Source organism: Epinephelus moara, chromosome 18 (genome assembly GCF_006386435.1).
Source record: "Epinephelus moara isolate mb chromosome 18, YSFRI_EMoa_1.0, whole genome shotgun sequence".
NCBI classification, from domain to species: domain Eukaryota; kingdom Metazoa; phylum Chordata; class Actinopteri; order Perciformes; family Serranidae; genus Epinephelus; species Epinephelus moara.
In genome coordinates this window covers 19,819,361-19,846,714 of record NC_065523.1, presented here as the reverse complement: position 1 = coordinate 19,846,714, position 27,354 = coordinate 19,819,361, and the positions used below count along the sequence as shown (strand labels likewise).

The window sequence follows — 27,354 nt, the reverse complement described above, 5'->3', positions numbered from 1 at the left end:
TTATTTTGATGTGAATAATTTAAATAGCAGCAGCATTTTACACTTACCTCTTTTTTCTGTGGTGACCACCAAAGCCTCAGCGGCCTCACCCCAACCCTTTCGTGTCTGAGCGGTGAGGCGGAACACATACACCATTTCTGGTTTCAGTCCGGCCGCTGTGTACTGTCGCGCACTGGGGCTCAGCACGTCTACTGTGGCGGCGTTGCTGTTTGAGGAGTTTCGTCTGTATGCAATCTGATAGGCTAAGAGGACAAAGTCACATCAATATAAAGTCGTGCTGAAAAAAAGTTGAGCAAAAAGGGCAATTCGTCCGAGCGACAAAATCAAACAATGGTATATCTAAGGTCGTATTAGTATTGTCAGCTCACCCAGGATGATGCCATTGGGCTGTGCAGGAGGTTGCCAGATGAGCCTGACTGAGGTGGTTCTGACTTCTGGGAAGAGGATGCCGACTGGAGGGCCTGGTACTACACCACGAAAAATGACCAAAATAACAAATCAGTAGAGAGTTTTAGATGTTGACATTAATTCATTGATACAAGGAAAACAAAATAAATATAGTATATACTTAAAACAAGGCAGAACATTTCAATCATTTACTGAAAAATACTTCAGTTGAGAAAATACTTGATAAATTGATTAACAACATCGACTTCTTAAATACATTTTAGTGACAGCAGGTGCTCCTGTGTACAGGTAAGGGCTTCTGGTTGGCTCATGCAATTGTTTCCAGGGGGCAAAATAGTATCCATAGTGGTGTGAGATTCATTTCAGAAACGAGGTGCAAAGTGCAACAGCTTTTTCAATAAGTATAATCAACATTAGAGAGAGGAACTGCTTGGAATTGGTAATAAAACAACTTATAATCATAAACAAACAAACAGTGGTGAGCACAGGGTCAGCAGCAGAGCCGTGCCCCTGGAATATTAAGCTTAACAGCAGACTGGACTAGTTTACAAAATTTTCCCAATAAGTGTTGCACTCGACTCAGCAGCAGCTCCCAGATGGAACATAATGACACGGCATCCCAACAGCAAATGAGCGTCCAACTATCACGTTGCGTCGCATAAAATCTGAGCTCTCTGTCCACCCTGAATCCACTGAATATGCACTTTAATTACATCATGTAGACCAACCACTAAACAAAACACGTCCACTGTGGCGCCAGACAAAAGCTCAGCTCCACGTTGCTCGCAGCCAGTTAGGACAAGTCTTTTGTCGGCTTCAAGTCCAAAATTTCGCTAAAATTGTGCAGTTTTGACCCGGAGAGACTTCTGCTGGAAAAACCTAATTTGTTTTTTCATCACACCCAAACAGAAGTCTAAACAAACTGGCACCCAGCTGTGCTGCTGGAGGGAATGTCATGGTTGACCATGCCCATATTTTTTGGACTTGGTCTTTCTATTCAGACTTTCTGGAAGGAAGTAGCAACAGTCATTTCAGAAACATTGGGTTTTAGTATTAGTATAACCTTCACGTCCCTTTTCCTTGGACACATCCCTGATGGACTAAGTAAAGATGATATCTACCTACTGGAGATCCTGCTGGCAGCAAGTAAAAAAGGCCATTACAAAACACTGGCTCCAGAAAAATGGCCCTACTACTAGCCTCTTCATTAATATTGTTAAACACTTACACCTGCTGGAACAAATGATACACTCTATATGACTACAGAAAGAACTGGGAGAAAAAAGGTGGAGAAAATGGTGTACCTACTTAGCCAATGAGACAGATGCTACATAATTATTGTATGCAGCATGTATGAAACTCTGAAACTTTCTTTTTTTCCTCCCTTTGTTCCTAAACATAAAGTGTTCATAAATAAAAAGTATTACAAAACAAATTGTGCAGTTTTAGCTTTCTTGAGAGACTAACTGCCATGTTTCATCTCGTCCAAAAAACACACTGACTTTCTAGTAAACAAACACGACATGTGCCGCTCTGTTGCCGTCAACACAAGTGCTGATGTGGGCTACTTTTAATGTTCCAGAACGTGTCATAATGTCAAATTCCAGTTCAGCCATTTTGCAAAAAAATAAAAAATAAAACGAAATTGACCCAACTCTAACGACAAATGAAATGATCTCAGCACAGTGAAATTAGTATAACAACTAGATCAAATAGGTTGGTAAGATAGCTATGATTACCATCGTCCAGCGTCCTCTCTAAAATGGACGGCGAGCTGCTCCTTCCATCTCCTATACGTGTGAAGGCGAGGACCTGGATCTCATACAGGACGTACTTGCCCAGTCCACTCAGCTGGACACTGTGGGTGGTGTTGCCCTCCACTGTCCAGAAGTCTGGAGCAGTGTCTGAGTCCTTCTCCTTATACACAACCTGAAATGCACAGTAGGCGTTATACCATAAGATGACTTTCAGTGTAATTTAGCACAATCTGCTATATATTGATGATGTTAGAATAACTGTTTGGAACTAGTGATCATGCTCAGATGAACTGTATAAGCTGGTGGGGGGTGACTGCTGACTGCTGACCTTGTACCCCAGGATGAGTCCGTTGCGGTCAGGCTCTGGCACTTCCCCCCACCGCACCAGGATGCTGCTGGAGGTGGTGGCGAAAGCTGACACGTTGGTGGGGCCACTGGAAGGCACTGCAGTAAGAGGCAAAGGACGGAGTTAAGCACATCTTAGAACAGCTGCATAATTAATGTGTTTGCCATATGTATGTGTGTGTATGATGCCTTCCTCACCAGACTCCCTGGTCCTGCCGTGAACTGGCTGGCTCCAAGGCCCAGAGCCAATACCATTGATGGCCTGAACTCTGACCTCATACTCCGTCCACTCCTCCAGATCCTCGATAGTGAACTCCCTCTCCAGCCGGTCCATGATGACATGGGAGAGCACCCCGCCTTTAGTCCCGGCTTTAGAGTACTGGACCCGGTAGCCGACGAGATCTGGATTCCCATTGTACTCCCACTCTGGAAGAGGCTGAGAGGATTTTTTTTTTTGTTTTTACTCCCCAAGTTCAAGCGAGATCAATATAAATGACATCATAACTGAGTGCATAACGAAGCAATAAGCCATGAGAGGCCGTACTTTACAATGATTTTACAACAGCTAAGAGGCGTTGTCAGGAATGATGAGAAGCAATATGGGAAGAGAAGCTAGACCCTCTCAGCGCTCAGTGCTGCACTTAGTGGTTTTAATAAAAATGTGGTAATACTCCATTGTCTTCAAATAATAGCACATTCCATAAATCTCTTAAATCAATAATAATATAATTCTAATATGTATCAGGCAATATGGTTTGTGAAAGGCACAGGTACACGTTGGAAAGATTCATTAATATTGAAATTAACTGCGGTGCTGAAGTGTTTTCAGGGTGTTTGCAATCACTCTAAAAGTCACTCAGCCAGTGGGAATCTATTTTCTATGCGGTACATCTTGCACTGACACGTGCACATCGTGAGCATGCTAAGAGAGCATACTTACCTAAATATGCCCTGAGCTTATTTCTAGGAAAGTGAAGGACTTCCACATGTGTAACGTGGACCACAAACTTTTACTACAGTTTAACACACAGCTTTTGAAAAGGGTCACACTCACTGAGCTCTGTCATTAATTTGAAGAGTCATATCACACAGCTGACACCCATCTGCTGTTAAACCCAGGTGACATGCACTCTTTATAATCCTGCAGGAGCTGCAGGAGTACCTCGCCTCTGCCTCTCCCTGTCTGGCACCGCTCAGGCGCTGGCACAGTGATGATAATGGACAGATGTAGCAAAGAATACATTGGCCAAATGCTGACGCAGGAGGCAGCAATAATCAAGGACAGAGAGCGTGCAGCTTTCCAAAAACATTATCGTTGCCATCAGCTGTATTCATCATATCACAGCCCCGAGAGGATAAATTTATAGAAGAGGGAAAAGGCAGCATTTCACGAAGAAAAAAAAAAGTACACAATAAAGACACAATGAAGTGTGCCAAATTCTAAATTGAGTTTTTTCAACAAAAGGGATGCTTGTGAGTCAGCTGTTGAAGCGAACTGTCATAGAGAAAGTCATCATTTAATGTCAAACGTTTTAATATATGAGAAAAAATTAGATTTTTGGGATTCGGATGGGCAAAATGAAATTGCCTAAATCTGATTTGACAAAGCTTATCTTATCAATGTTGTATCCAATTAATATCCTGAGGGCATTTTGCCAATTCAGCCCCAACATGATTTTCCACCAACGAGAGGACAAAAACGAAAAAAAGACAGCAATTTGATATAGCGCACGTGCATGCAAATGCAACCTCATTCAGCCTCGTCTGAATAGGAACAACCCAGACATGCATATCTAAACCAAATAATAATCTAATAAAACTCAGGCCCAATGTGCAAAGATAACTTACCACCCAGCGAAGCCACAGGCTGGTCTCACTGGCTGTGCGCAGGGTGACATTGGCGGGGGCGATGTCTGGAGGGGCCTGCAGGGTCTCGATCTTCCTGGAGGGTTGACTGGGAGGACTGGTGCCCACAATGTTCACCTGACGCATTCGAAACCTGGGGCAAAACAAACCAGCAGGCGTTGAATAAGTGATCTAAAGGTGGTTGTTTAATGAAGATATGATGGTGATATTGGAGAGGATTAGATTAGATTATTTCTTATTAGATTTGATGAAATTTTAATGATGCCCAAAGGGAAACTAGGTCATTGTAGTGGCTGAGAAGAGGAGCTATTTATGAGTAGAGGCATAATGAAAATAACTCCAAGTAACATTCATCGTTCATTTTCCGTAACTGCTTATCCTGTTAGGGGTTGGAGGGGTCCCAGCTGACATCAGGCGAGAGGCGGGGTACACCCTGGACAGGTCGCTAGACTATCACAGGGCTGACACATGGAGACAGACAACCATTCACACTCACATTCACACCTACCTGCATGTCTTTGGACTGTGGGAGGAAGCCGGAGTACCCGCATTTGGTCAATAATATTGTGATATTTGATTTTCTTTATATGACCCAGCCCTATTTCAGACACAGCACCTGTATAAATGTATGTGTGGGTGTGTATGTGTGTGTTTGAGTGTGTGTGCATGAGCTCACCTATAGAAAGTATAGGGGTTCAGGTCCAAGACCTCCAGTGATCTTGCATCAGGTTCATTAGCCAGCTGATGAACCATCAGCCACTCTTCATTCTCTCCTATTATGCCAATCTGAAATGCACAGACCGAATGGGGTGATCAGCAGCTGAACAAATTAAACTAATTAACACCAATATTAAGACATCATACATGTCGTAAAAAAATAAATAAAATGTCAGTTATGAAGCATTGTACCTGGGCTTCCACTAGCCAGCGGGAAATGGATGTCTTGCCATCATAACCAGGTTTGAACTGCAGGGTGACGGAGCGAGCCCCGATGTTGGAGATGGCTAAATTGGTTGGAGGACCAGGCAGCTCTGTGGAAGAGAATAGAGGAGAGATAGATTAAATACATTTTCAAATATCACTGCTTTTAGGAATCGCTGGCTTGAGTCACAGTAAGTGGTTACAGCTCTTCAGTGGATACTTCAGGTACTTAAAAATTCTCAACTTAGAATCATATAGTTAACCTACTTATTTCAACACTGACCTGGTGGTACACCCGAGGAGATGGTGGAGGCGGAGAGCTGGCCCTGACCCTTGGAGGTCATGGCTGCTACCTGGATGGTGTAAGTGGTGAGAGCAGTGAGCCCTGTCACCTTGTACTCCTGAGTTAGGTTGGGCAAATAATGGGTCACCCGAGTATTGGTCCTGTTGAACTCCTCCCAAGAGATACGGTAGCCTGGAAGACGAGGCGAATTACACATAGTGTTACGGAGTGTTCACAGTAAACACAGCTCAGTGGCTCATAAATTGAGGGAAGCAGAGACGACATGTTAACGCCACATAGTTATCTTTAATGGTTACCTGTGAGAACACCGTTTTTCTCTTGTGGCTCCTTCCAGCTGACTTTTAGTGAGGTGTCCAAGATGTCAGTGAAGCTTAGGTGTCCCACCGCACCAGGGGCTGTAAAAAATAATAAAACAGGCAGTAAATGAACAGAACAACTGCCTGACATGTAATTATCTGCAAATGCTATATAATATCCTGAATGAGAAAACTTACTGTCCTCGTGGGTGCGTAGGCGCTGAGGCGGGCTGCGTGGGCCGTCTCCAGGGGTAGTGAAGCACAACACTGATGAGTAGTAGTCTGCGAACTTTTTCAGGCCAGAAATGTAACCGACATGAACGCTGTCCTGGAAGTTGGGCCGCACTGTCACCACACTGACCTCGTTTGGACGATTGACTTCCCACGCCAGCAGCTGGAAATGATGTGATGAGAGGCAGAGTGTTAATGTGCACAAAGATTTAAAGAAAAAATGTAATAAAGTAAAAAATCAGATAAATACTGTTAACATCTTTTAAGCTTATGATCCACTCAGAAAATTAACCTTCAGACAACGTAATGAGATCTTGCAGACAGATTCCTCCTCTGCCTCTGACCACTAGAGTGCACTAGTTGACAGAAAGGGGCTACTCACCTTATATCCCTGGTTGATTCCATTGATAAACTGCGGGCTTGGAGCACTCCAGGTAAAACGCACCGTGGTGGAGTTGACAGCCTCTGCTTGTACATTTCCTGGTGGCACAGTGGGCACTGATCCAGAAGAGGGAGAAAAAACAGCGAGACAGAGAGATAGAGGCAGAGGGAGGGAGTAAAAGAGAGAATAGTGATGAGGTAGGGGAGGGGAGAAAAAAAATGTACAAGAGGCATTTTCATACCGGCCTCGTTTAGAGTGTGAGAACCAGGCTGAAGCATTTTTTATTTTGGCTCATTTGGGGAGGTAAGAACACGCCAATCAAACCGGGTGTGAGAGCGGTTGCCTCAGGCGGCTTCCAGGTGAACCCTGCAGCAGTTTGTTTGAAGTGAGCATGCGATTCTGATGTAACACAGTAAAACAGTCGGGGAGTCACACGTTAATGAAGCTGATTGGCCGGTATTGGTCCTCATATCCCCATGCTATCCCCGATTCCCTTTGAACGTATTTAAATGCACATCATGATCTGCTCTTGAGCCTTTAATGGAGTGAGTGACGGAAACATCCAATTAATGAGAGCTGAGCTAAACAACACGGGCGCCTTGTTCACTGTCGTTAGTCGCTGACAGTGACTTGGATGATGAAATTATTATTTATTTTTCGCAGGAGGAAAGACGAGGAAATGAAATAAATAAAACCTTACAGGTTTTCAAAGTTTGGCTAATTAAACACCACAATCTTGTGTTGCTTTACAAACACAGTTTATTTGTTTATTTGCAGATGCATCAGACTCTGATTTAGACTGGCTCATTAATTGATTGATTGATCAGGCATCAGTCAAAGTAAGCAGAAGTTTCCAAGGTTTTCTAACGATGTGTGCCAGGAGGAATTCGTCATTTCTGAGGCATTTGAAATATTTTTTAATCATCTGGCCAAAGGAAACTGACATGAATAGGAGACCATCTTTTTACACGCCCACACACAAACACACACACCTGCTCGGCACTTAGAATAAATGGAATAAGAAAACCAGGAATACCTTTATACAGAGGAATGCATATAAAGGTGAAGCAGAAAAGACTAACAAAAGCAAACCAAGAGCAACAGCTGTTAAGAGGAAAATAAGTTTGCAGCACAATTCTAATTATCTATAGCGTTTGTATATTATTGGTGTAACTCGACTGATGTACCGGTTCAGTTATCAACAATGTAATATCATCAATGCAAAGTGAGAACATCGATACATAACGTCATCTTTAACATAAGCCTTTATTTTGAAATCCCCATGGCACGTCTGTCAACATTTCTGGCCGTCTCCTAGCGCCTGGCAGACAATGGGAAGCAGCCAAGAAGAAGACAATGAGGATATTTACAGATTTCGTCACATATTAATCAAATCAAAATCAAATTATGTCAGACTTTGTAATAACAGCAACTATCCTATTGTTTTCCAAATAATCAGTTATTGTTATGAAAGTGTGATTCATACCTCTATTATAACAATTACAATTACTTGTAGGGTTCAGATCCGCTGCGTTTGAGTACGAGAAACACTTTATGCAACTGCTCTTCTGTCTATTCTTTTGCTCTTTTTCGTCCCTGTACAGTAATTTCAACTAGCTCATGACAAAAAAAGCTACAAATAAATTAACTTCAACTTGAAACCAGTATAACAGAGTGATATGCAGCATCACGAACACCTGTAAAACCTAATGAAGTCAAAATATCTGCTGATTCACCCTCTGTAATGAATGCATCTTAGCAGGGAGCGGAACAGAATGGGAAATGGAAACACTCCCAATTTTCTTATGAGTGCTCTTGAGAATATTTAGTGAGTCTGTTGCAGAGGATCTCTGTCCATGGAGTGGATTTAACATGACAGGGCTTCGAAGATATGTGAGTGTTTTAAGCCTTTTCCAGAGCTTTATATACAAGTTAAAGGAATTTAAAATCAAACTGGGAGCCAGCGCAGCATATCTAAACCGAGAGCGATATCCTCCTTCTTGTGTTTGTTAAAGTCGAGCGGCAGCAATTTGAACTCTGTGTAATCTATGAATTGACTTTTTAGGAAAGCCAGTAAAGAGAGCATTATTCAATCTTCTTGTAATGAAAACATGGATTAACCTTTCAACACGCTGATGCATTAGCTATAACCTACTTTGGCTATATTTCTAGAAAAAAAAAAAAAAAAGTCTTAGATTCGGTGCCAGGAATATAATATAGATTTGGCTTGGTGCAAGTTTACAGAGAGAAATGTGACTTTCATCCTCGGAAGATTTTGAACAGACAGGGGAGGCAAGGAACATAAGGTGCTGCAATCACTGGGGCGTGACGGAAATATGTAGCTATATGACACCGGGGAAAGTTCACAATGTGTGTTCTAATTATACTACTCAGCATGTAGAATGAGAAAAGAAGTCATCCGCGGCAGCTTCCTTTGGCAACATCAAAAGGTATGTCATAAGTCTGAAGCACATCATCACCTGGTAATTTATGTGCCGAATCAATTAAACGTGTGCTCTCAGAGAGGCCGGCCAACGTCCGCAGCTGGTCAATATGAACATTTTTCTTTTTTGAAACCACAGTGAAATAGGTGATGCAATAAAATTTACAAGATGAACGTGATCTAAATATAAAAAGGAAGTAAAAGCTTTGCTGGAATTAAAATAAGGCTCAGATGAAGCTATTGGCTCATGTTTGTTCCACAGTACTGCAGCACTTATTGAGAAATTAGCCACATAAAAGACAGACAAACAAATAAGCAGCGCTGAGAGGCAAGTAGCACTTACATGGCCATGTCTTACGTTTTTAAAAGCCCTGCTGCTGCAGTCTGTGCTAAGCGTTGACAGCTGATTGAGAGAGGAGTGAGGAAAGCTGCCGCGGTCTTCTTAACAACGTGTGTGAATCACCTTTTTCAAGGTTAGCAAAGGATTTTTAAAAGAAAAAAAAAAGCTTGCTGTGGAGAAAACATGCTGCTCTTAATTTGGTCGTTAAAAACAGATGATTGGATTAACCATCAGTCACAAGTTTTACGCCCCAGGCTTAACATTAGCCAGGGGACAAACATGATGAGGCTGCAGATGAATGGAATTTGTAGAACTAAATAAAGCCTCTGATACTTATAGCAACTAAGCTGAGGAAAAAAATTCATAACCATAATGCCTGCAGACTGGACTGCTTAGATTGCTAGAAGGCACATTTGGGCATAAACATGGACTGTATAAAATAAACGAATGAATTTAACATGACATCACCCATTGGTTTGTGGACATTTGAAGCCTCAAGTTCAGAATTCTGGCTGTCGCCATCTTGTTTTTTCGAAGCCAGAAGTGACCATATTTGGAAGAGTGAGTAAGACTGTGGAGGAGTGAAGGGTGGATCTGACTCAGACTGTAGCAACGCCTCACAGACAGGCTGTCAATCAAGCTGCCCCCTCCTTAAATATGGATGAGTTTCAGCTTCAATAAAATGTAAACAAGTGAGTTATATAAAAATTCACCTCCCATACAGTTGACATGAATGTTGAAATTAGCCACAGAGATCAAAACTGTTTTTGTAGCAGGCTGTAAACATGTTTATTCCTGCTGTCAATTAAGCCTGGCATTTTAACATGGGTGTCTATGGGGATTGACTCGGCCTCAAGTGGCCATTCAAGGAACTGCAGTTTTTTGGCTTCACTTTTCAGCCCTGGATGTTGCAGCTTGGGCACATACAGTATATGATACGAAGTCAATGTATTGCTCTCACCCCCTTGAAGTGTCCATTCTGTGACTTTGTGGCTGTAGGTGCCCCGCCCTGCTCCGTTATAGGCCGCCACTTCAATCTCATAGTTGGTCCAGATAATCAGGTCCTCCAGGAGCAGACTGGTCTGGTCCGGGTTGGTGATGTTTTTCATCTGACAATCCACTGGGAGCCCCGACAGACAGTACCTGACAGCAGAAGGATGAGGGAGAGACATACAGGCAGACGCCACGCAGATAGAGATAAATATAAATATATTAGAATGCAGATTCGGTGGGGGAAAAAAAGAGAGGTAGTGAGAGTGGTAAATGGAAGAGAAGCTCCGCCGAACNGTTGGTCCAGATAATCAGGTCCTCCAGGAGCAGACTGGTCTGGTCCGGGTTGGTGATGTTTTTCATCTGACAATCCACTGGGAGCCCCGACAGACAGTACCTGACAGCAGAAGGATGAGGGAGAGACATACAGGCAGACGCCACGCAGACAGAGATAAATATAAATATATTAGAATGCAGATTCGGTGGGGGAAAAAAAGAGAGGTAGTCAGAGTGGTAAATGGAAGAGAAGCTCCGCCGAACAATTTTAAAATGGTTACAAAACGAGAGGAGACAACAGATGAATGGAGGGGAAGGTATTTAATTGGCACCAATTATTCTATTGCAGCGGTGAGCGAGAATGAAGCGAAATGGAGAGGAAGAAAAAGAGCTGACATAACAGTTATTATCACATCTGAATGGCGCTGGCCCAGACAGGCACCTATCCCCGCGAAGAAATAATGCATGCTGTCATGGTCTTCTTACCTGATGATGTAGCCCTGGAGTGGCCCATTCTGATGGCTCTCCGGGGGTGGCTGCCATTGGATCATGATGGACTGATTGGTGCGGCCACTTGCGATGACCGTCTGAGGGGGGGCACTCGGAGGCTCCTCGGGGAGAGTCAGTCTGTCGCGGCAAGGGAAGAGACAGGAAAAGAGAGGTGAAATAAGAGAGTGAAACCATGCATTAATTATCATGAGTTTCTGCATATTTCTATCCCATTTCATCATAGACATCAAATCATAATAAAGTCTGCTTTTTGTATTTTTTAGAACACCATAAAGGAAAGTTGGGGATACGTGTGGCTGTGTCTTTGTCCAAAGGATATTCTCTATAATACTGTCCACAGAGGGACATCTTGCTATGGCATGACAAGGATCAAAGAGGCCTTGGTGAAAATAGAGCAGCACAATAGAGAGACCGTGTGAGTGAGAGAAAGATATAAAAGAACAAGAAAGAGAGATCCAGGCAGACTTTTCCCTTAAGCCAATTTAAGATGACATCTTGATTTCTTCCCAGTGCACTGCTCTGGAGGAGATGAAGCAGAGTGTTTAGGATCAAAGAGGTGTGCCCGAGAGATGCCTCAGAAAAGCCCTGCACTCTCGCTGACGCTCAGTCACCCTCCTGTGGTGCGCTCTTGTCTGGGCACATTCACACAGGAACTCGGCTCTGTGAATGAGTGTGCGGTGCAAAAGGTGTGTGATGGGTAGTGATGGCTTTTCAGGGAGTTCCTTGCTGCAGGTATAAAAGCGGCAAATGGGTTGTGTTGATGCGGACAAGGTCGGGCAGTGGCGTGTATAGGTGAATTATGATGAGCTAAGAATGCGTGTGCGCGTGTGTAGGACGTGCCCGTGTGATGATGATGATGACCGTTTCGTCTTGCTAATCAAGAGAAATTCACTTGAGATTTGAGTCTGTGTGAAGCTTTGCCCCTTTCAAGCCTCCCTGTATTTTACTATGCAGTACGGCAAAGACAGTTAATAGGAGGGAGAGAGATGAAGCTAGGTCAGCACACCCATCAAGGCTTCACAAAGCGCAATTTCAGCTCATTCACAGTTTTATCTTGAAAAGGCCCGTCTCGAAGCTGGCTCGTCTCTCACTCACTCCCACAGGAGCGAAGACCAAAAAGTGGACTTACAGGAAATAATCATTTCTATTGAACTGCCAAGACGAGGGAGAAGAACGGGTTGTTCCAGAGCTGTGAAAGCCCTCCAAAGTGCAACGCTGCTCTCCCCAGCATACACATTAAGTTACACAGACTACCTAGCAACATCTTTAACATCCTGGTAGATGCGCAGAAGCTCAGCGCAGTACCCACCGGTCAGTCTCTTTGCTGAACTGGCCTCTGCCCACGTCGTTGACGGCACACAGGCGGAACTGGTAGGAGCGCGCTGGGATGAGGCCACCGACGGTGACCCCGGTCGACTCTGGTTCAATGTTGGCCAGCAGCACCGTCCAAGGGGCATCTGAGGCGGAGCAGACGCACACATAGACAGAGCTGTGAGCAATAGCGAGTGAACGGTAAATGACCTTTTGAGAACATTCTCGAGAAAAATCTGCTCAGCACTCGACAAATTTAAATTCAATGTTATTCCTGACTATTATTGCACACCATTGTTTCATTTTCAGTAATAATATTGCAGCTACTGATAAAAAACAAGTCATTTATTTTGTATACACTCCCTCTAAATATCAGATTGAAATTCAATTATCCAAAAACCAGATCCCATCTGCATTCTCGGATTCATTCTCCTCTTAATGAGTTGTCATCTTCTCAGTGAGCCTGAGCTTCGATGAGAAATGGCTGAACGATTTACTCTCTCCGGGTGAGAGCATTCCCACTTCTTTGATTTTATCAAGCGAGAGGAAGACAAGAGCACCAGGCATCAACACAATTTGGTTCCCCCGATCATTTGCAAGGAAGCGTACAGGTGAGGCAATTGAGTTATACTGATTGCAGAGGGTAAGAGAGGATGCAACTGCCAATTTTAGGGACACAATGGAAATGTAATATAAGAGGGATAGCAAATAAGTGCTTCCAAGGAGTGCAGAGCAACGATACCGACTTTCAAATGGCTAACAAGAAACAATAAATGCATCAGTTCTTTTGAGCAGCATGCACTGTCAAAGAGACACTTTGCCAATTTTCAACCAGCTTTGTATCACAACAACGTGGGTAGTATGTGCAAATGAACTGTGGTAAACTTCCCTCCATCTTACCACCGCCCAGATCTCCCTGCCCTAATCTGCCAAATGACGTTTTTTGGATTTTCAGGTGACTTTTACCAGCTCTAGGGCTATTGCTTGAACTACAGATTTTGGTAAATTTTCCCTCTCTTGAGCAAAAAGTGAATACCACAGCCCTTTTTCTCTGTTGCCCCTGGTCATGTAGCACCAATTTTGATAAGTATTCATCTCTTTCTTCTGCACAGACAACCTAGTTTTATGAAAAGACCATAATTTCACCAGCAGTGAAATATTTATTAAATGGTGAAACTGAACCACTCACTGTTTTCCGAAACCTCCAGGATGTAGCGGATCAGGGGGCTGTTGCCGTCGAAGGCCTGGGCCCATGTGAGGTTGATGGCCCTCTTCTCTGTGGTACTCAGCACTGCTATTGGGTTTTCTGGAGCATGGGGCAGTTGCCTATGTGCGTGTGTGTGTTTGTGCGTGAGAGGGACAAAGTGATAAAGAGAAATAGAATCAGACAAGAGAGGCAGCAAATAATAGCATTAAACAGCCAAACAGGGAGCCATGCATTGTAAATATTGGAGGGTTTGATGGATTGGAGAGGTGAGCAGTGATAAAGCACAACAGTGGGGAAAACATCCATCCATCATGTCCTGGTCAGACGTAAATAAGAGTAGGGAAAAAAAAAATACAGACAGCGATAAGACACGGGGGGGACATAAGGCAAACATACAGACCTGACTCTGAGGTGGGCGCTGCGGGAGTCATTGCCACCCACTGAGGTCACCCTGCAGGTGTATGTTCCGATGTCACCCGACCACGTTTGGGAGATGTGCAAGGTCCCGTCGGGATCCTGCCGCAGGCGGGGGGACGTGCTCACGTCAATCACAGAGCCGCTCTTCTCCCACACGTACCTGGAGGTATGTACATGTGTGAGCAGTGCACGTTCACACTTCTGTGTACACTGCTGTGACAGTAAAGCCGCCTGCGTTGCGCCAGTTCACACAGCAAAAACAGAGAACGCACTGACATCGATGAAAAGCCTCGTGAGGCTGATGGGAAAGTGATTTGAATCTTAAAACCATCTCTCTCCGTCTCAAGTACAGTACATCTCTCCCCCATGCATTTCTTTCCCTGTCATATACCCAAATGCACATATGGCCACCCCCACACCCCCATACACATGCACATACGCTTGCACACACCAGGAGCTCCTGTGATTAATTGCGACTGTTCGGGCTTTCCAGCTAATCTCCTCTGTGTTGCGTTTAATTAAAGGCGCTGTCTGAAGTTATTACTCTGTTTACATATTCATCTGTTTACCCCGCGATCTGATCAATGCCGCGGGCCCACAGGTGACAGGCACTCTAATCACTGGGCTCCACAGACATCATTTCACTCCCTCTGAGACAGATGCATGTGCACACACTCTATCATGATCAAAACCGTCTGAAGAGTGAAGAAAAGTGATGGACTAATTCCTCAATCAGACTCTAAGAGCTTCAAAATCTTCCCATAGGAGGTCGTATAAGGGTGGATAAACACTACAAGATCTCTCACAGATTTCATAAACTAATTAGGTGCAACACTGATACCCAAGCTTGTTTTCTAGACTTGGGTTGCATCGAGAAATAGCTACACAAAAAAAAAGCGTGTGATGTGTGAAAAAATATTCAAGAAATGTGACAACAGATTTTGCGAGTGGGTGCCATCGTTACCTCACGGTGACACTGGGGTCATGGGTCACGCCGCAGGTCATAACAGCCTTGGTCCCTTTGATGACACTCTGGTCCTGTGGCGGTTTAGTGATGCGGGTACGTGCTGCCAACACACACAGGGGTTGTTATGCGGAGACTGTGTTTGAACAGCGGATTGAGCAGAGCTTACTGGACTTGGTCTCATCTTTCACTCAATGTCTTTCTGTAACGGGGTGAATCATCAGCCTGTTTCCAATGGGTGGAGCATTTTGCGAGGCTTTCCAGGACTGATAATGTGAATTTATGCACAGAAAATGACTGCACATCTGAGTCATTAGGCTATATATTATAGCTATATAGTATATCTTGACAATGACCCTGAACAACCAGGTACTTACTGCATCTCCAAGTAAATAAGCCAGTGGGAAAAAAAACATAGTTTTTCTTTATATTTTCCAGAGGTTCAGCTTGGATTCAAAGTTTGCAGTGTTTTTCCACATATGTTAGACCAAATGAGGACACAGGGGTTTGCAGACAATGCAAGCAGTACGAATGCTGTGCAGAGAGTATCCAGTTTCCGGTATGCTTACCCCAGACCACTAGGTCAGCTGAAGCTTCATCAATTCCCCTGGAGTTGCTGGCCATGCAGGTGTAGGTACCAGCATCAGACAGGTGAGAGGGACTGATTAGCAGGCTGCCCGACTCCAGCAGGGTGAACCTGGGCAGCTGGACCGAGCCGCTGGCCAAGACACGTTCACCTGCAGGGAAGGGTGGAGGTGATTAATGATATGGGATGGAGGACATGAAAAGAAAAGGGGGAATGGGGAAAAAGAGAGAGATTAGGGTATTGGAGAAATGTCATGGAAAACAAACAGGAGGGAAAGCAGTGCAGCAAAAGTAAAGACTTCGAGCTTGTATGGAGCAAATGCATATTTTGAATTCTCTCCACAGCACTCGTCTACTTTGACAAGTCCAAATGTGCCATAATGAACCCCCCACCTCAGAACCTCATGCTGATAGCCCACGCACCTTTCTGCCAGGTGATGGCTGGCCGTGGGGCTCCTGAGGTCTCACAATGCAGAATGACTGACATGCTGTCAATCACGGCGCTGTCAGAGGGGCCAGCGGTGATGTTTGGAGCGATACCTGAGGGGGGGGAGGGGTCAGCCGCACACACACAAAAACACACACGCACAGGCAAACAAAAATCAGGTGAGACAGAGGTGATAATGAGAGACATAAACAGCTTTCTCCCTAATAAAGCAGACGGCAGCGGCGGAGCTTAATAGACTTGACAAAAGGGGCGGCTGTCAGGTCTCATTCTCAGGGACAGCTCTGAGAATCTGACAAGGCGCCTCCGTCTCTCTGCTTCTCCTCTGATTCAAAAATAGCCAATAATTGCCCGAGCATCCAAGGTGACAAATCTGTCAATGTGAAGAGATATATAGATAGATGGGGTGTAGGAGGCAAGACAGAGAGAGGGAGAAAAGAGGATTAGAGACGAGAACAGAGGAGCGGATTTAAGAATAAAAAAGGGAGGGAACAGAGAGGGGAAGATGAGCAGAATTAAGCAGCAGACAGCTTTGAAATATTTTCAAGGGACATACTAGTAACAGCTAGGTAGGTGTTTGTCTGGATCTCTCCGGCGAGATTGCGGGCAAAGCACTGAAACATCCCAGTGTCATCTGGCAGGAGACCGTTGATCTGCAGACTGCCTCCTACCAACACCCTGTACCTGGGGATCTTTACCGGGCTGATGGGCACTGCATCTTTATACCACACTATGTCTGGTTGCGGCGTGCCTGCAGAGGATAGAGAGGATTAACTTTTTTTTTTTCTTGTCACTGTGACCCTTTTGTTCTTTTTCTTCTGTTTTTTTTTTCTCCCATACTTTTCGTGCTCTTTCACACATGCAACAGCACACGGAAAAACAAACACCACTGACCTCGTGCCTGACAGGGGATATCCACCACCTTCTCCATCTCCGCGCTGATGTGAGTCGGCGGCTCTTTTACAAACAGAGGATATTCTGTTTCAAAGAAGAAAAAGCATAAAACATTGCGGCATTAAAGCCTTTAAGAACGACTCGCAAATCATCTGTGCTTTTTATCTCGACCCTTCTCTGGTGAACCAGCATTTGCAACACTCTCGATAACAACATCAACTCAATTACTGGAGTATAAAACGGCAAAAAAAATGTTCTCTCAACATGGGGGTTAGCATGCTGATGCAATGTTTGGATAATTTAGACGCTGTCTGCTCTGTGCAAGGTTAAAACGTAAGCTGTGAGTTATTTACCTAGAACATGCAGGAAGGCCCCGGCAGTGACTGAGGGGACGCTGCTGCTGCGGAGCGACGCCTCACACTCGTAGTAGCCGCTGTCGCTGACAGCAGGCAAGCTGATGACCAACCGACGGCCGAAATCACGGATCCCTGTATTGACCACTACCCCGTCTTTCCTCCAAGTAATACTCATTTTGACGAGGGGTCTGGGGGAGGAAAAAAAGATGAAAAGGAGAAAAGGCGAGCGAGATAGGGAGCGTAGTTTAGGTTTTTAATACAGATTTATATTCTGTTTCAAGGTTACGGAGCATTGAGGGAGCAATGGGATACATCTGTCATTCTGATTAAGTCTTTGAATTGGAGATAATAGTCAGAATTCAGGACTGAGATTGCGTGAGATAGAGAGAACAGAGTGAAGCCTTGAATCAAAGGGAAGAATGGAGGAGAGACGTACAAAACACTTTTCTATCATGTTCAAACAAAAGGTTTCGAGATTCATTTGAATCACAAAATATCAGATGTGGAGGTGAGAGAAGGTGGATGTGTTTTGATAATGTGTGAGTATCTGTCTGCGTGTGCTTTTTATTTGTCTGCTCCTCCGCCTGTGTCTGTGTGTGTGTGTGTGTGTGATAAAATTTACCTTGCATTAGCGACACACTCCATGACAGCCTCGTTTCTCCCCATGGTTACACTGGTGTTCTTGGGGGGGATGATAATAGAGGGGGCGATGGGGTCTGCGGGTCCTCCCACATCTATCATGCACACAGAAACACACAGACGCAGATGGAAGAAAATGAAAAAATCTATAAACTATATGCAGACTTCAGATTAAGCTCCTGAATGTACCTGATATAGCCAACTGAGCATGACTAGATCCTTACACAGAGACTGGCAGCCTGTCACTACCGCCAGCAGGTAGCCAGCATGCTATCACCCAACTATTAACACCCCTGTCTTTACTTTAGATCCTTTTTCCAGTGCACACAGCATTTCCTGAGCACGGTGTTAGCCCAGGTGTTAGAAGCCATTATGTAGCATAATTGAGACAAACACAAAAGGCGATTAAATGCAGCACCATCACTCACGGGTTTCACGGAGCCTCCAGCCAACCATCGATTCACTGCCCTCAATCAGTGATCTCTCTCTGAATCTGATCTCATTTTCCCCCACCTCCCCAGAGTGCGGGTACGGGCCTGTGCGCTCGTGTGTGTTTGAGTGATTGCGTGTTTACGGCGTATTTATGGCGTGTGTACTTCATGCACGTGAGTTTGCGCTCGCATGTGTGTGTGTGTCCGTGTGAAGTTTTTTTGGTTCAGGGCTACCCTAGGTTAACAGGGACCCTAATCAAGTTTTTATTATCATTATTGTTATTTTGTGCCACCTCATTGTAAATCACGTCCTTTCCAGGCCCGTTTCTGTGGAATCTCAGCAGCGTAATGACAAAGCTTCCTCTGCAAATACTGCCTGAATGTAGGCGCAGCCCTCCTGATGGGTCCCCATTTGATTGCTTCGTTCAACCCTCCAGCTCGTCAGCTGTACAGTTTGAAGTAATGATTTCAGTTGCATCACAGTCTTACAAAACCAATTTAATAAAAGATAGTAATTAAGTTGCTATAAAAACACATTTCACCATGTGAAATTAGATTTTTGTGTTTGACTTCCATGGCATGCATTCTTGTTTATGCAAAATGCCACACACTGTAAAGCTATGGTTTTAAGGAGAGTCAGTGTGTAGGATTTAGTAGCATCTAGCTGTGAGGATTACAAATTACAGCCAGGTGAAACTTCTCCCATGTGCCTAGTGTGAAGGATTCCATTAGTCTACTTTGTTCTGGAGGTTTGCACTGGGAGCTGAATCACGAGCAGAGGTTTCTTCCCCTCCAAAACAAACAGACCTGGGGTCCTATTTATAAAACAACGTGTAGGATCCATACTAAAAATGTGCGTACAGACAGAAGTCAAAAATGGCTTCCACCTCACCATCTGCGTCACCAGTTTCCCATCTCCAAAATATTCCTGAGCATGGGTCAAAGTTTCTCCCATCAAGTCTGTTTTTATAGATTTGCATGGGAAATGGCGCATGCCTCTTTTAGGCCTTGTTTTGTTCGTACGCAGTGTTAATAGACCCCTGGTAACTGGTAAAACCACTTTATAAAGCAGTTTCACATGCTTTTCCGATGCTGCTTATAGCAACTATGCTAACTATGGTGGCTAATATGCCAAATGTGAATACGCGAATGGCCCCATCTAGAGCCAGTGTTCGGTTTGTCTCGTTCTGGGCTGCTGTAGACACATGGCGGTGCAAAATGGCGGACTCAATAGAGGTCTCTTCCTCTCCCAGACAAACAGACTGCTAAATAAACAGCTAAAAACACCTGAATAAAGCAGTTTCATGTTCAAAATCTGTGTTTTTCAAATGCTCTTGTCGTAGAGGGGCTTCTATAGTGACATCACAATCACAAATGGCCTTATCCAGAGCCAGTGTTTCGCTTGTCCGTTCTGGACTACTGAAGAAACATGGTGGTGCAACGTGCCGATCTCTGTGGACAAGAACTCGCTCCCTTTGTAGACATGAACGGCTCATTCTAAGGTAACGAAAACAGAGCAATTCTTATTTTTAGATGATTACACGCTTAAGAAAACAAACTAATTGCATAATATTCCATTTCTGCCAATACATCCCCCTGAATCCTACACACTGGACCTTCAGTGATTTTAGCTGATCCAGGTACTATTAACTATAATTGTACGGCTTCAAGCACAAGCAGCAGGGAAGGGGAAGAAAAACAAAGTTAGATGCAGATGCCGCTGACATTTTACAGGCACATTTAAAGAATGCATTTAACATTTCAAAAACAAGACATCCAAATTAACCTCAAAGTATACCTGAACACAGAGTGAAAAGATGATTCCCCACGGCAGCACAGAGTGCAGAAATCAGGTAGGTGTTGGACCATGACCTTATAATGCACTGCAAGTTTGGTAGACAAAAAAACCCCTCAAATTGGGTTTTTAAGTGAGAAGTCTAGACGGGTAGAGACAGGCGAGGAGATGTGAGACGTGATGCGTTTTATTCAAAATAAAATATTTGGAGGCAGATGATTAACCCATTGATTGGCGAGTAAATAGATCAATTTTGGAGCTGACTGAGTTTTTTTTTTTTTTTTCAAATTCTACAAGCCCTCCTGATTAATCCGTTTCATCACGGTGGTACAAGCATCATCTTGAGGGCATTATTAACAATGTTATTAATTAGCGTAGTAAAGATCGATCAATCCATGTGGACGAGCTCGTTGTCAAGTCATCACAAGAGTCAAAAAAGATTGAAAAAGAAGGAATTAAACAGGCTGCAATGATTTACCAAAGTCTGGAGGATTTATGAGGGAAAATCTAAATCACTTGAGTTAGAAGTTATTGGCTAAAATGTAAGATTACAGGCGTTCGGCTGATCTATGTAATTTTTGTTTCTTAATTAATGGGTGAGATTAAGTGGAAAGTTTGATTGGTGTGGGTCTTATAGTCTCTGAGCTCCTGATGCATAGAGTACAGAGAAGACGCAGATGTAGAGAGAGGAGGAGGAGGAGGAGGAGGAGGAAAAGAAGTGATTGATGGAGAGGGTCAAAGAAGAATTGTATCAGCACTGCTACCAAGAGAAACCAAAGATGAAGAATAAGCAAAGTGGTTACGAAGGTCATGAATCAGTAGCGGTATAAACAGCACGTAATATACAATATAAATAAGCTGTTCATGATTCATTGATTTGAAGTGTTGATGCAGTCGTGTTTAAGCTGTAAAAAAAATGTGGTGGTTGTTGCTCTTGTGTGAAATTGCCCCCTCCGATATTACACTTTAATATCTATTTAAGGTTTATCAAATATGTTACAGATTCGTGTAAATACACAAACTAAACAAGTTTGTTAAATGAAGTTAAATTCCATAATATTTGGCGGAGGATGTTGCATCATGTTTGCCAGTGACACAATGAAAACTGGGAATCCATTAGACTAGTCAAATAACTCATTTTATTTTCCAGAAGACATGATTGGTTCCTTGGCAGAGAATAATTAATGTATTGCAGTTCATAAACTCTCAGTGTTGAGAATACTTCAAGTGTGTAATCTTCTAATTAAATGGGAAAAGTAAACAACGCGGTGACCTGCATAGCAAATTCTCGCTATAATGTCACAGCGTTGTTTACATCTGTCTGTGTCCAAAGACAATTGTAAACCAGAGTCAGCTGTAGCGAGTTTGGCACTTTAAAGAAGGAAACAATAAAAAGCAAAATGTCTGCCCACTGTGGGTATTAGCTGATGTCAGTTTGCTTTTTACTATTAGACTCGAGTCTGTCTCATTTGTATGCTCCCTTCGGAACAGCACGCTCCCTCCACTGCATATTTTCCTGCCTTTTCTCCACAGGATTGCTAAAATGAACAAATGCAGCTGTAAAAAAAAAAAAAAAACCTTATTGACTTTCAGATGCAAAATACGGTTGTGTGATCCGCAAGGTCAGATTCAGTGATATTCAGTGATATCTGGTCCCCACAGATTGCTGTGTCATGCGTATTGAGCACTGAATTACAAACACTGTATTAACGATATGATGAGCAGATGCTGGAGCGAGCGAGGAGCTGATATTAAAAATGAGCGGCTTCGCATGTGAGCAGGTTAAAAATCCACATTTGATAGTCAAACCCCCATTAGATAAATAATACAACTCCTGTGACATCAAAGTTTGTATTATAGGTGCTACAGAATATTATCATAAAAATTATCTTCAGAGCCAGCTGGAAAAAACATTTGGTGGCTCCTTTAGTTTAGTAAGAGCTGTAGTAGTAAGCTGATTTTGTCTAGATGAAAGTAAGTAACACTAGTTGGGAGGCTGTGTGACTTTGTTGAGATCAAAGAAGGTGAGAGTAGGAGGGAGGATTGTGAAGCGTGCGGTTCAGCTACACACTAATGATTTGACATGTAGCACGCTTGCATGAGCATTGGCAAACTTTATTTGAAGTTGTGAGCATTTATAAGTGAGGTCGACCTTCTAATCTGATGTGTGTGCGCGTGTGTATGTTTAATCATTCCCCTTTCGCTCAGTGTCATTTTCATAAATCTGCTTTTTGCGAGGAGCGATTAAACCGAAGGTCCGCTTTACGGGGCCCTGTACATCCAGCCAGTCAGAGAGGTGCTGCCGGAGCTCCACCTAACACACAACTCATGACCGTAATTCACTGCTCGAGCCAGAGGTTAGAGGAGGACTGCAGAACAAGAGGACAACTATTATGGGTAATGGGTATGATTACGTCTGTTGGAGAGAGAAGAGGAAGAAACGGCACAAAGGAGTGATATGATGAAAGGGCACGCCAGTAGAGGGCGCTATCTCTGTTTTTTTTGTCTTTGCCTGAGCCACCTGTTGTGGAGCTGCTTTGTTGAAGCAGGAAAAAAAAATATGAGTGGAGCATTTTTTTTTTTTTAAAACTTCTTTTTCATCTGCAACAACCTGTTAAGGCAATCTGCTGATGACACATCTCTGCTAGTGAGGTGTGTTTCACTGAGTGGGTGAGGAAGCCTGTTGCTTGGATGTGTGTAGATGCATGCGCACCTGTGTGTGTACTTACTCTCCACTGTGAGTGTGATGGGCTGGCTGGTTTTGTTCTCTCCATTCTTGTCGTTGACCGCCTGGGCGTAGTAACGTCCCGCATCAGGGGCCACGGTGGACAGGATGACCAAGGTGTTGTCCAGGGTGATGGCACTGTCAGAAAATATGGATGCACAAACATGCATACATTAGTTTAGCTTACATTCAAAGGAATACTTCACCTGCAAAACAACCATTTGTGTATCAGTTACCAGTTTTGAAATCACGAGGAAGACTTTCTCTTGCATGCCTCCATGGAAAACTGCGAGCATATTGATTAACTGATTGATTGGGGACCACGTCATTCATTTATAAACTCTCACACAACTTGTGCAGTATAATCCAAGTCTCATTTATCCAGCCGAAGGCACAGTGCCAAGTGAAACTTATCTATGCTCTCTTCAACCCCAGACTCCAATACTTAATGTTTTTTTTTTTTAGTTTGTTTTTTTTAGCATGTGTGTTTAGAAAGTTCTGCGCATACGACTGGATAAATGAGACAATGCTGATCGAGTTGTGTGAGAGTTTGTACAGTTTTGCTGGTGTTAAACGTGGGCCTGAATCAATCAATGAATCAATATGCTCGCCATTTTCTGTGGAGGCATGTGGAGTAAAACTAAGTTTTCTTCATTCAAGCTAACACGGCATGACTAATTGATACACAAATGGTTATTTTGCAGGTGAAGTATTCCTTTAAGGACATTGCATTCCCTAACCCTACCCTAATAAACACACAAACGACTTTAGGTAGCATTGAATGTTGTCAAATCAAATTGGGGTCACCAATTTGGCTCCCAATTAATCAGACATCCCCCGTCGACCGGTGTGCGTTGCAAAATTCGTCCCCGAACACACGTCACACTGCTCGCACATAGACACATTAACAAGTGCCCAGACACACTCGTATCATTAAACCAGTGAGTAGTTGTTTCTCACAGTCAATAAATCCTGAGGGTAAACTGACACACACACTGATACACACACACACACACACACACACACACACACACACACACACACACTTATACTCATGAATTACGTCTGAAAAGAAGCACACAAAAACAATTTTTATGAGCACTTCCATCTACAAGGTACCGCAGCGTCTTAAACGAATAGTTCAGGATGTCTCTCGTTATGTTATACTCACTGCTTCTGCAGTACTTGGGTGTAAAGTATAAAGTAACTGTAGTTTCAATCACTGTGTGAACCCAGGGGGTAAAGATAAAAGAGGCCAGTCTTATGATATACTTAATACATATTCAGGCAAATTAATTGGTCCTACAACAGCTTTGAGCAACTGATTAACTTAGATGTCTTCATGTGTAAAGGATGTTCGTAAGATGTAAGCCACAGTCAAAGAAGATCATATTTGTGCCTGTCTCAGTGTATAGAGATGAGATAAGTGCAACAGGGTAAACACATGAAGTCCCTAATTTAGCAATAAACACAACTAAATGCTAAATGCTGTGAACTCAATGTAATGTGTTTTATTTAGTATTAGCATCATGTTATTTCGGCTGATCTGCAGAGTGTGTTTTGGGCTTACAATGGATTTTTGATTTGTCCCACATTAATTGCATTCACTGTAATTATTACATGCCACGCAGAATACTAGAAAATGAACACACACCAGCAATTGGCTTGAAAAAATACAAAGCTGTTCCTTTAAAATCCTTTTTGTGCCTCGAGAATGGCTGAACGTTGGTTAGGCTGATGGGCTCAAACGTTTGAGAGGGGCCCATTAAATGAGAGCTGACGCTAAGCACGCGGCCAGATTAGGCTCCTCGTATCTGCCAGCATCTGCCTGATCGGCGCAGGATAAACAGACACACTCCTGGACAATTAGGAGCCACGGCTCTCACCGAGTCAACAGACACTCGCACAAACACACACAAGCCTATATACACACACGCGCCTGTGAATATCAATGTGGCCTGACACAAAGCGAGCAAACAAGCGGTAAATGCGGAATGTCCTGTCAGTGGCTCTCATTGTCACAGAGCAAAAGCTTCACCGCTTCACTTCTGATAAGAGACAGCCGCATGGTAACCAGCTCTGGAATTGGTCGAAACATTCGTGGAAGGGGTTGAGATTTTTCATGCAATTTCCCCTTTGTGCTTGTGCTGCATTTTTTTGGAGCCCTGCAGGCGGAGGGTACACGCACCAATCCATTGTTTTAAGCGAGAGCATGCAACCCGGGGTAGAAGTCTTCATGTCAGCTACAACATGGTAGAACTTGCTGCTGAATAATTCATGAGGGGGTGGTTTCTGAGGAGTTGCGGACTGGCTACCTCCATTTGTATGGATGGCAAAATTAATATCTGGTGATTACCTTCGCACTGTCTCTTCAAGAAAATTGCATATCTGAACAGGCACAAAAGAAGCTGCCATGCTCGGAGCATAGCCCTTACAGATATACAGTCACCCACAGAACTCCCACTGTGCACACTCGGCCTCACACAAGCACACATGCAAACACACACACAGCCTCCCACACACAAATCCACCCAGGGGTGAGCGCTGTCAGTCAAACATATCATCAATTGAGGCCTTTTGTCCAATTTTGTCTAATTGGTTCCCCTGCTGCCTGCTCTATCTCTACCCTTCAATCATTCCGCCTGCAAAGTCAATAGGGGCGATATAATAACCCGCTTTATCATTGAGAGGTGATTCAATGATGAACACAGGGCCTGCGCTAGCATTCGTTCAACTACTCTGCTCAACTTCACTCATGGCGTGTGTGGGGGGGATTGGAGAAAATCTGTGAGCAGTATTGAACTTCGTGGAGTTCTCTGAAGTGAAAGATATTCTGCCTCAGCAGCTCAGCGTTCACCAGAAACTCACAGACGAGCACCCGACGCGCAGAAAACCCAGAAGTCACGCGCACTCTCTTACTCGAACCAAACAAACCAAGGTCGACTTACATTCGACTGCTGGAGGGAATCTTGCGCCCATCTCTGAACCAGGTGATCTGCGGCCTGGGGAAGCTGTGTATCCGCGGTGCGTGGATGAGAGCGCCGTCACCCTGGGATACAGTTTGAGACCTTTCACCTTCCACGAAACCACCCATATCTGGCAGGCATAAAGAGTAGAGTGCAAGAAGGGGAGACAAAGAAAGTGAGCAAAAGAGGAAAATTAATACTAGAAGAGAAACGTTGGAAATGCACGCCAGCAAGATGAAAAAGAAGAATTGTCATTATTACCACATTATGTACCTTTTTCAAAAGCTAAGCTCCTTTACTCAGAGTGACTCATCCACATACTGTGCCTGACAAGCCTTTAACAAAAACAGTGTCCTCCCCTCACTCTGTCAGATGTATAGAAAGAAACCTGCACTTACAGGCGACCTGCACTTCAGTACTGCACTGCATTATAGCACCCACTCGATTTCTCACAATGCAGCGGTAGTGGCCAGCGTGCGATCGGTCCAGCGAGGGGATCAGGTACCTAATGGGCACACACAACACAAAGTGCCATTAGTTATCATCAGTATGACAGACAGCGACATTTGTCATCTTGGCGCTTTTATCCCCCACACTCAAGATGCTAAATTAATCGAGATGTTTCATTGGGCACCTGAAACACATCTTAAATGGCATTCCACTTAGCTATGAGACATAGATGTTGTAAATTAGGGATATAACAGAGCGGCCTTGAAGTGTGATTCACTGCTGATGTACAGATGGGCAGTAGCTGGTGAATTAAAGAAAGGAGGATGTGCTCTTAAAGGCACACTTTGCTGATTTTCAACCAGCTTTGAGTCATAACAGTGTAGGTAAAACTTCCTTCATCTTAGCAGTGTCCAGGTCTCTCTTCTCATCTCCCAGCTCAGATCTGCATTAGGGCTCTTCCTTGAAGTACAAATTGTACCTCTACATTTCTGCATTCCCCCCACCCACAAAGAGTATTGAAGCGGATTGAGGGAGAGGCTCAAACTCTCTCAAACTGAGACCAAACTGTAAAACTAGGTAGAGCTGATCAAATATAAACCAAGATTCTGTTACTGGATTGCCTATTTCTCGCCTAAAATGCTTTTAGAAACAACTTTGAGTGCACTGTTTGGCTGTAATACGTGGGCAGCACACTGTTTCCTGTATTGTAAAAACAGAGGCCCCTTTTACACTGCCAGATTTTCCGCGAATGTTGGGCTGTTTTGCCGGCAAGCTGCGAGCATTTAGACACACAGAGCCGGATTGGCGAGTTGATCCGAGGTGCACAATTTTCCGCCTCGTAGGGTAGTCATATTGGCGGAACCCTTTCAGTTTAAACAGACCGAAGCGGCCTTCCACCACGGCAGGGGCTGTTGATGACTTGTGGGAGGAGCTGTTGATGACGCCACATGTGCGAGCCACTGGCGGTGGATAAACAGGAAACAGCGAGCAGCTAGTAGCAAGAGGGAAACGCAAACCTGACAGACACTGTAAAGATGAGCAACTGGGGAGACAAAGAATTGCGCGCCCTCCTTGTCCTCACAAACGAAGAGGCCATTAAC

The 27,354-nt window shown here is 43.9% G+C and overlaps 1 protein-coding gene across 1 annotated transcript in view; it reads right to left on the bottom strand.

Moving 5' to 3' along the window:
• The window catches only part of sdk2a (sidekick cell adhesion molecule 2a), a 99,003-nt gene that overhangs the window by 16,095 nt on the left and 55,554 nt on the right, over window positions 1-27,354 (bottom strand). The window contains exons 3-29 of the mRNA XM_050068384.1: window positions 26,203-26,309; window positions 25,787-25,934; window positions 22,843-22,976; window positions 17,871-17,982; window positions 17,246-17,436; window positions 16,893-16,976; window positions 16,555-16,749; window positions 15,977-16,093; window positions 15,538-15,705; window positions 14,969-15,071; window positions 13,988-14,164; window positions 13,570-13,706; window positions 12,379-12,526; window positions 11,046-11,186; window positions 10,255-10,436; window positions 6,511-6,626; window positions 6,096-6,291; window positions 5,898-5,996; window positions 5,581-5,772; window positions 5,286-5,407; window positions 5,053-5,162; window positions 4,359-4,509; window positions 2,709-2,946; window positions 2,494-2,609; window positions 2,148-2,337; window positions 369-467; window positions 48-242 (exon numbers count right to left, since the gene is read on the bottom strand). Coding sequence (XP_049924341.1) covers window positions 48-242; window positions 369-467; window positions 2,148-2,337; window positions 2,494-2,609; window positions 2,709-2,946; window positions 4,359-4,509; window positions 5,053-5,162; window positions 5,286-5,407; window positions 5,581-5,772; window positions 5,898-5,996; window positions 6,096-6,291; window positions 6,511-6,626; window positions 10,255-10,436; window positions 11,046-11,186; window positions 12,379-12,526; window positions 13,570-13,706; window positions 13,988-14,164; window positions 14,969-15,071; window positions 15,538-15,705; window positions 15,977-16,093; window positions 16,555-16,749; window positions 16,893-16,976; window positions 17,246-17,436; window positions 17,871-17,982; window positions 22,843-22,976; window positions 25,787-25,934; window positions 26,203-26,309 — 3,968 coding nt within the window. The remainder of the gene's footprint in view (window positions 1-47; window positions 243-368; window positions 468-2,147; window positions 2,338-2,493; window positions 2,610-2,708; window positions 2,947-4,358; window positions 4,510-5,052; window positions 5,163-5,285; window positions 5,408-5,580; window positions 5,773-5,897; window positions 5,997-6,095; window positions 6,292-6,510; window positions 6,627-10,254; window positions 10,437-11,045; window positions 11,187-12,378; window positions 12,527-13,569; window positions 13,707-13,987; window positions 14,165-14,968; window positions 15,072-15,537; window positions 15,706-15,976; window positions 16,094-16,554; window positions 16,750-16,892; window positions 16,977-17,245; window positions 17,437-17,870; window positions 17,983-22,842; window positions 22,977-25,786; window positions 25,935-26,202; window positions 26,310-27,354) is intronic.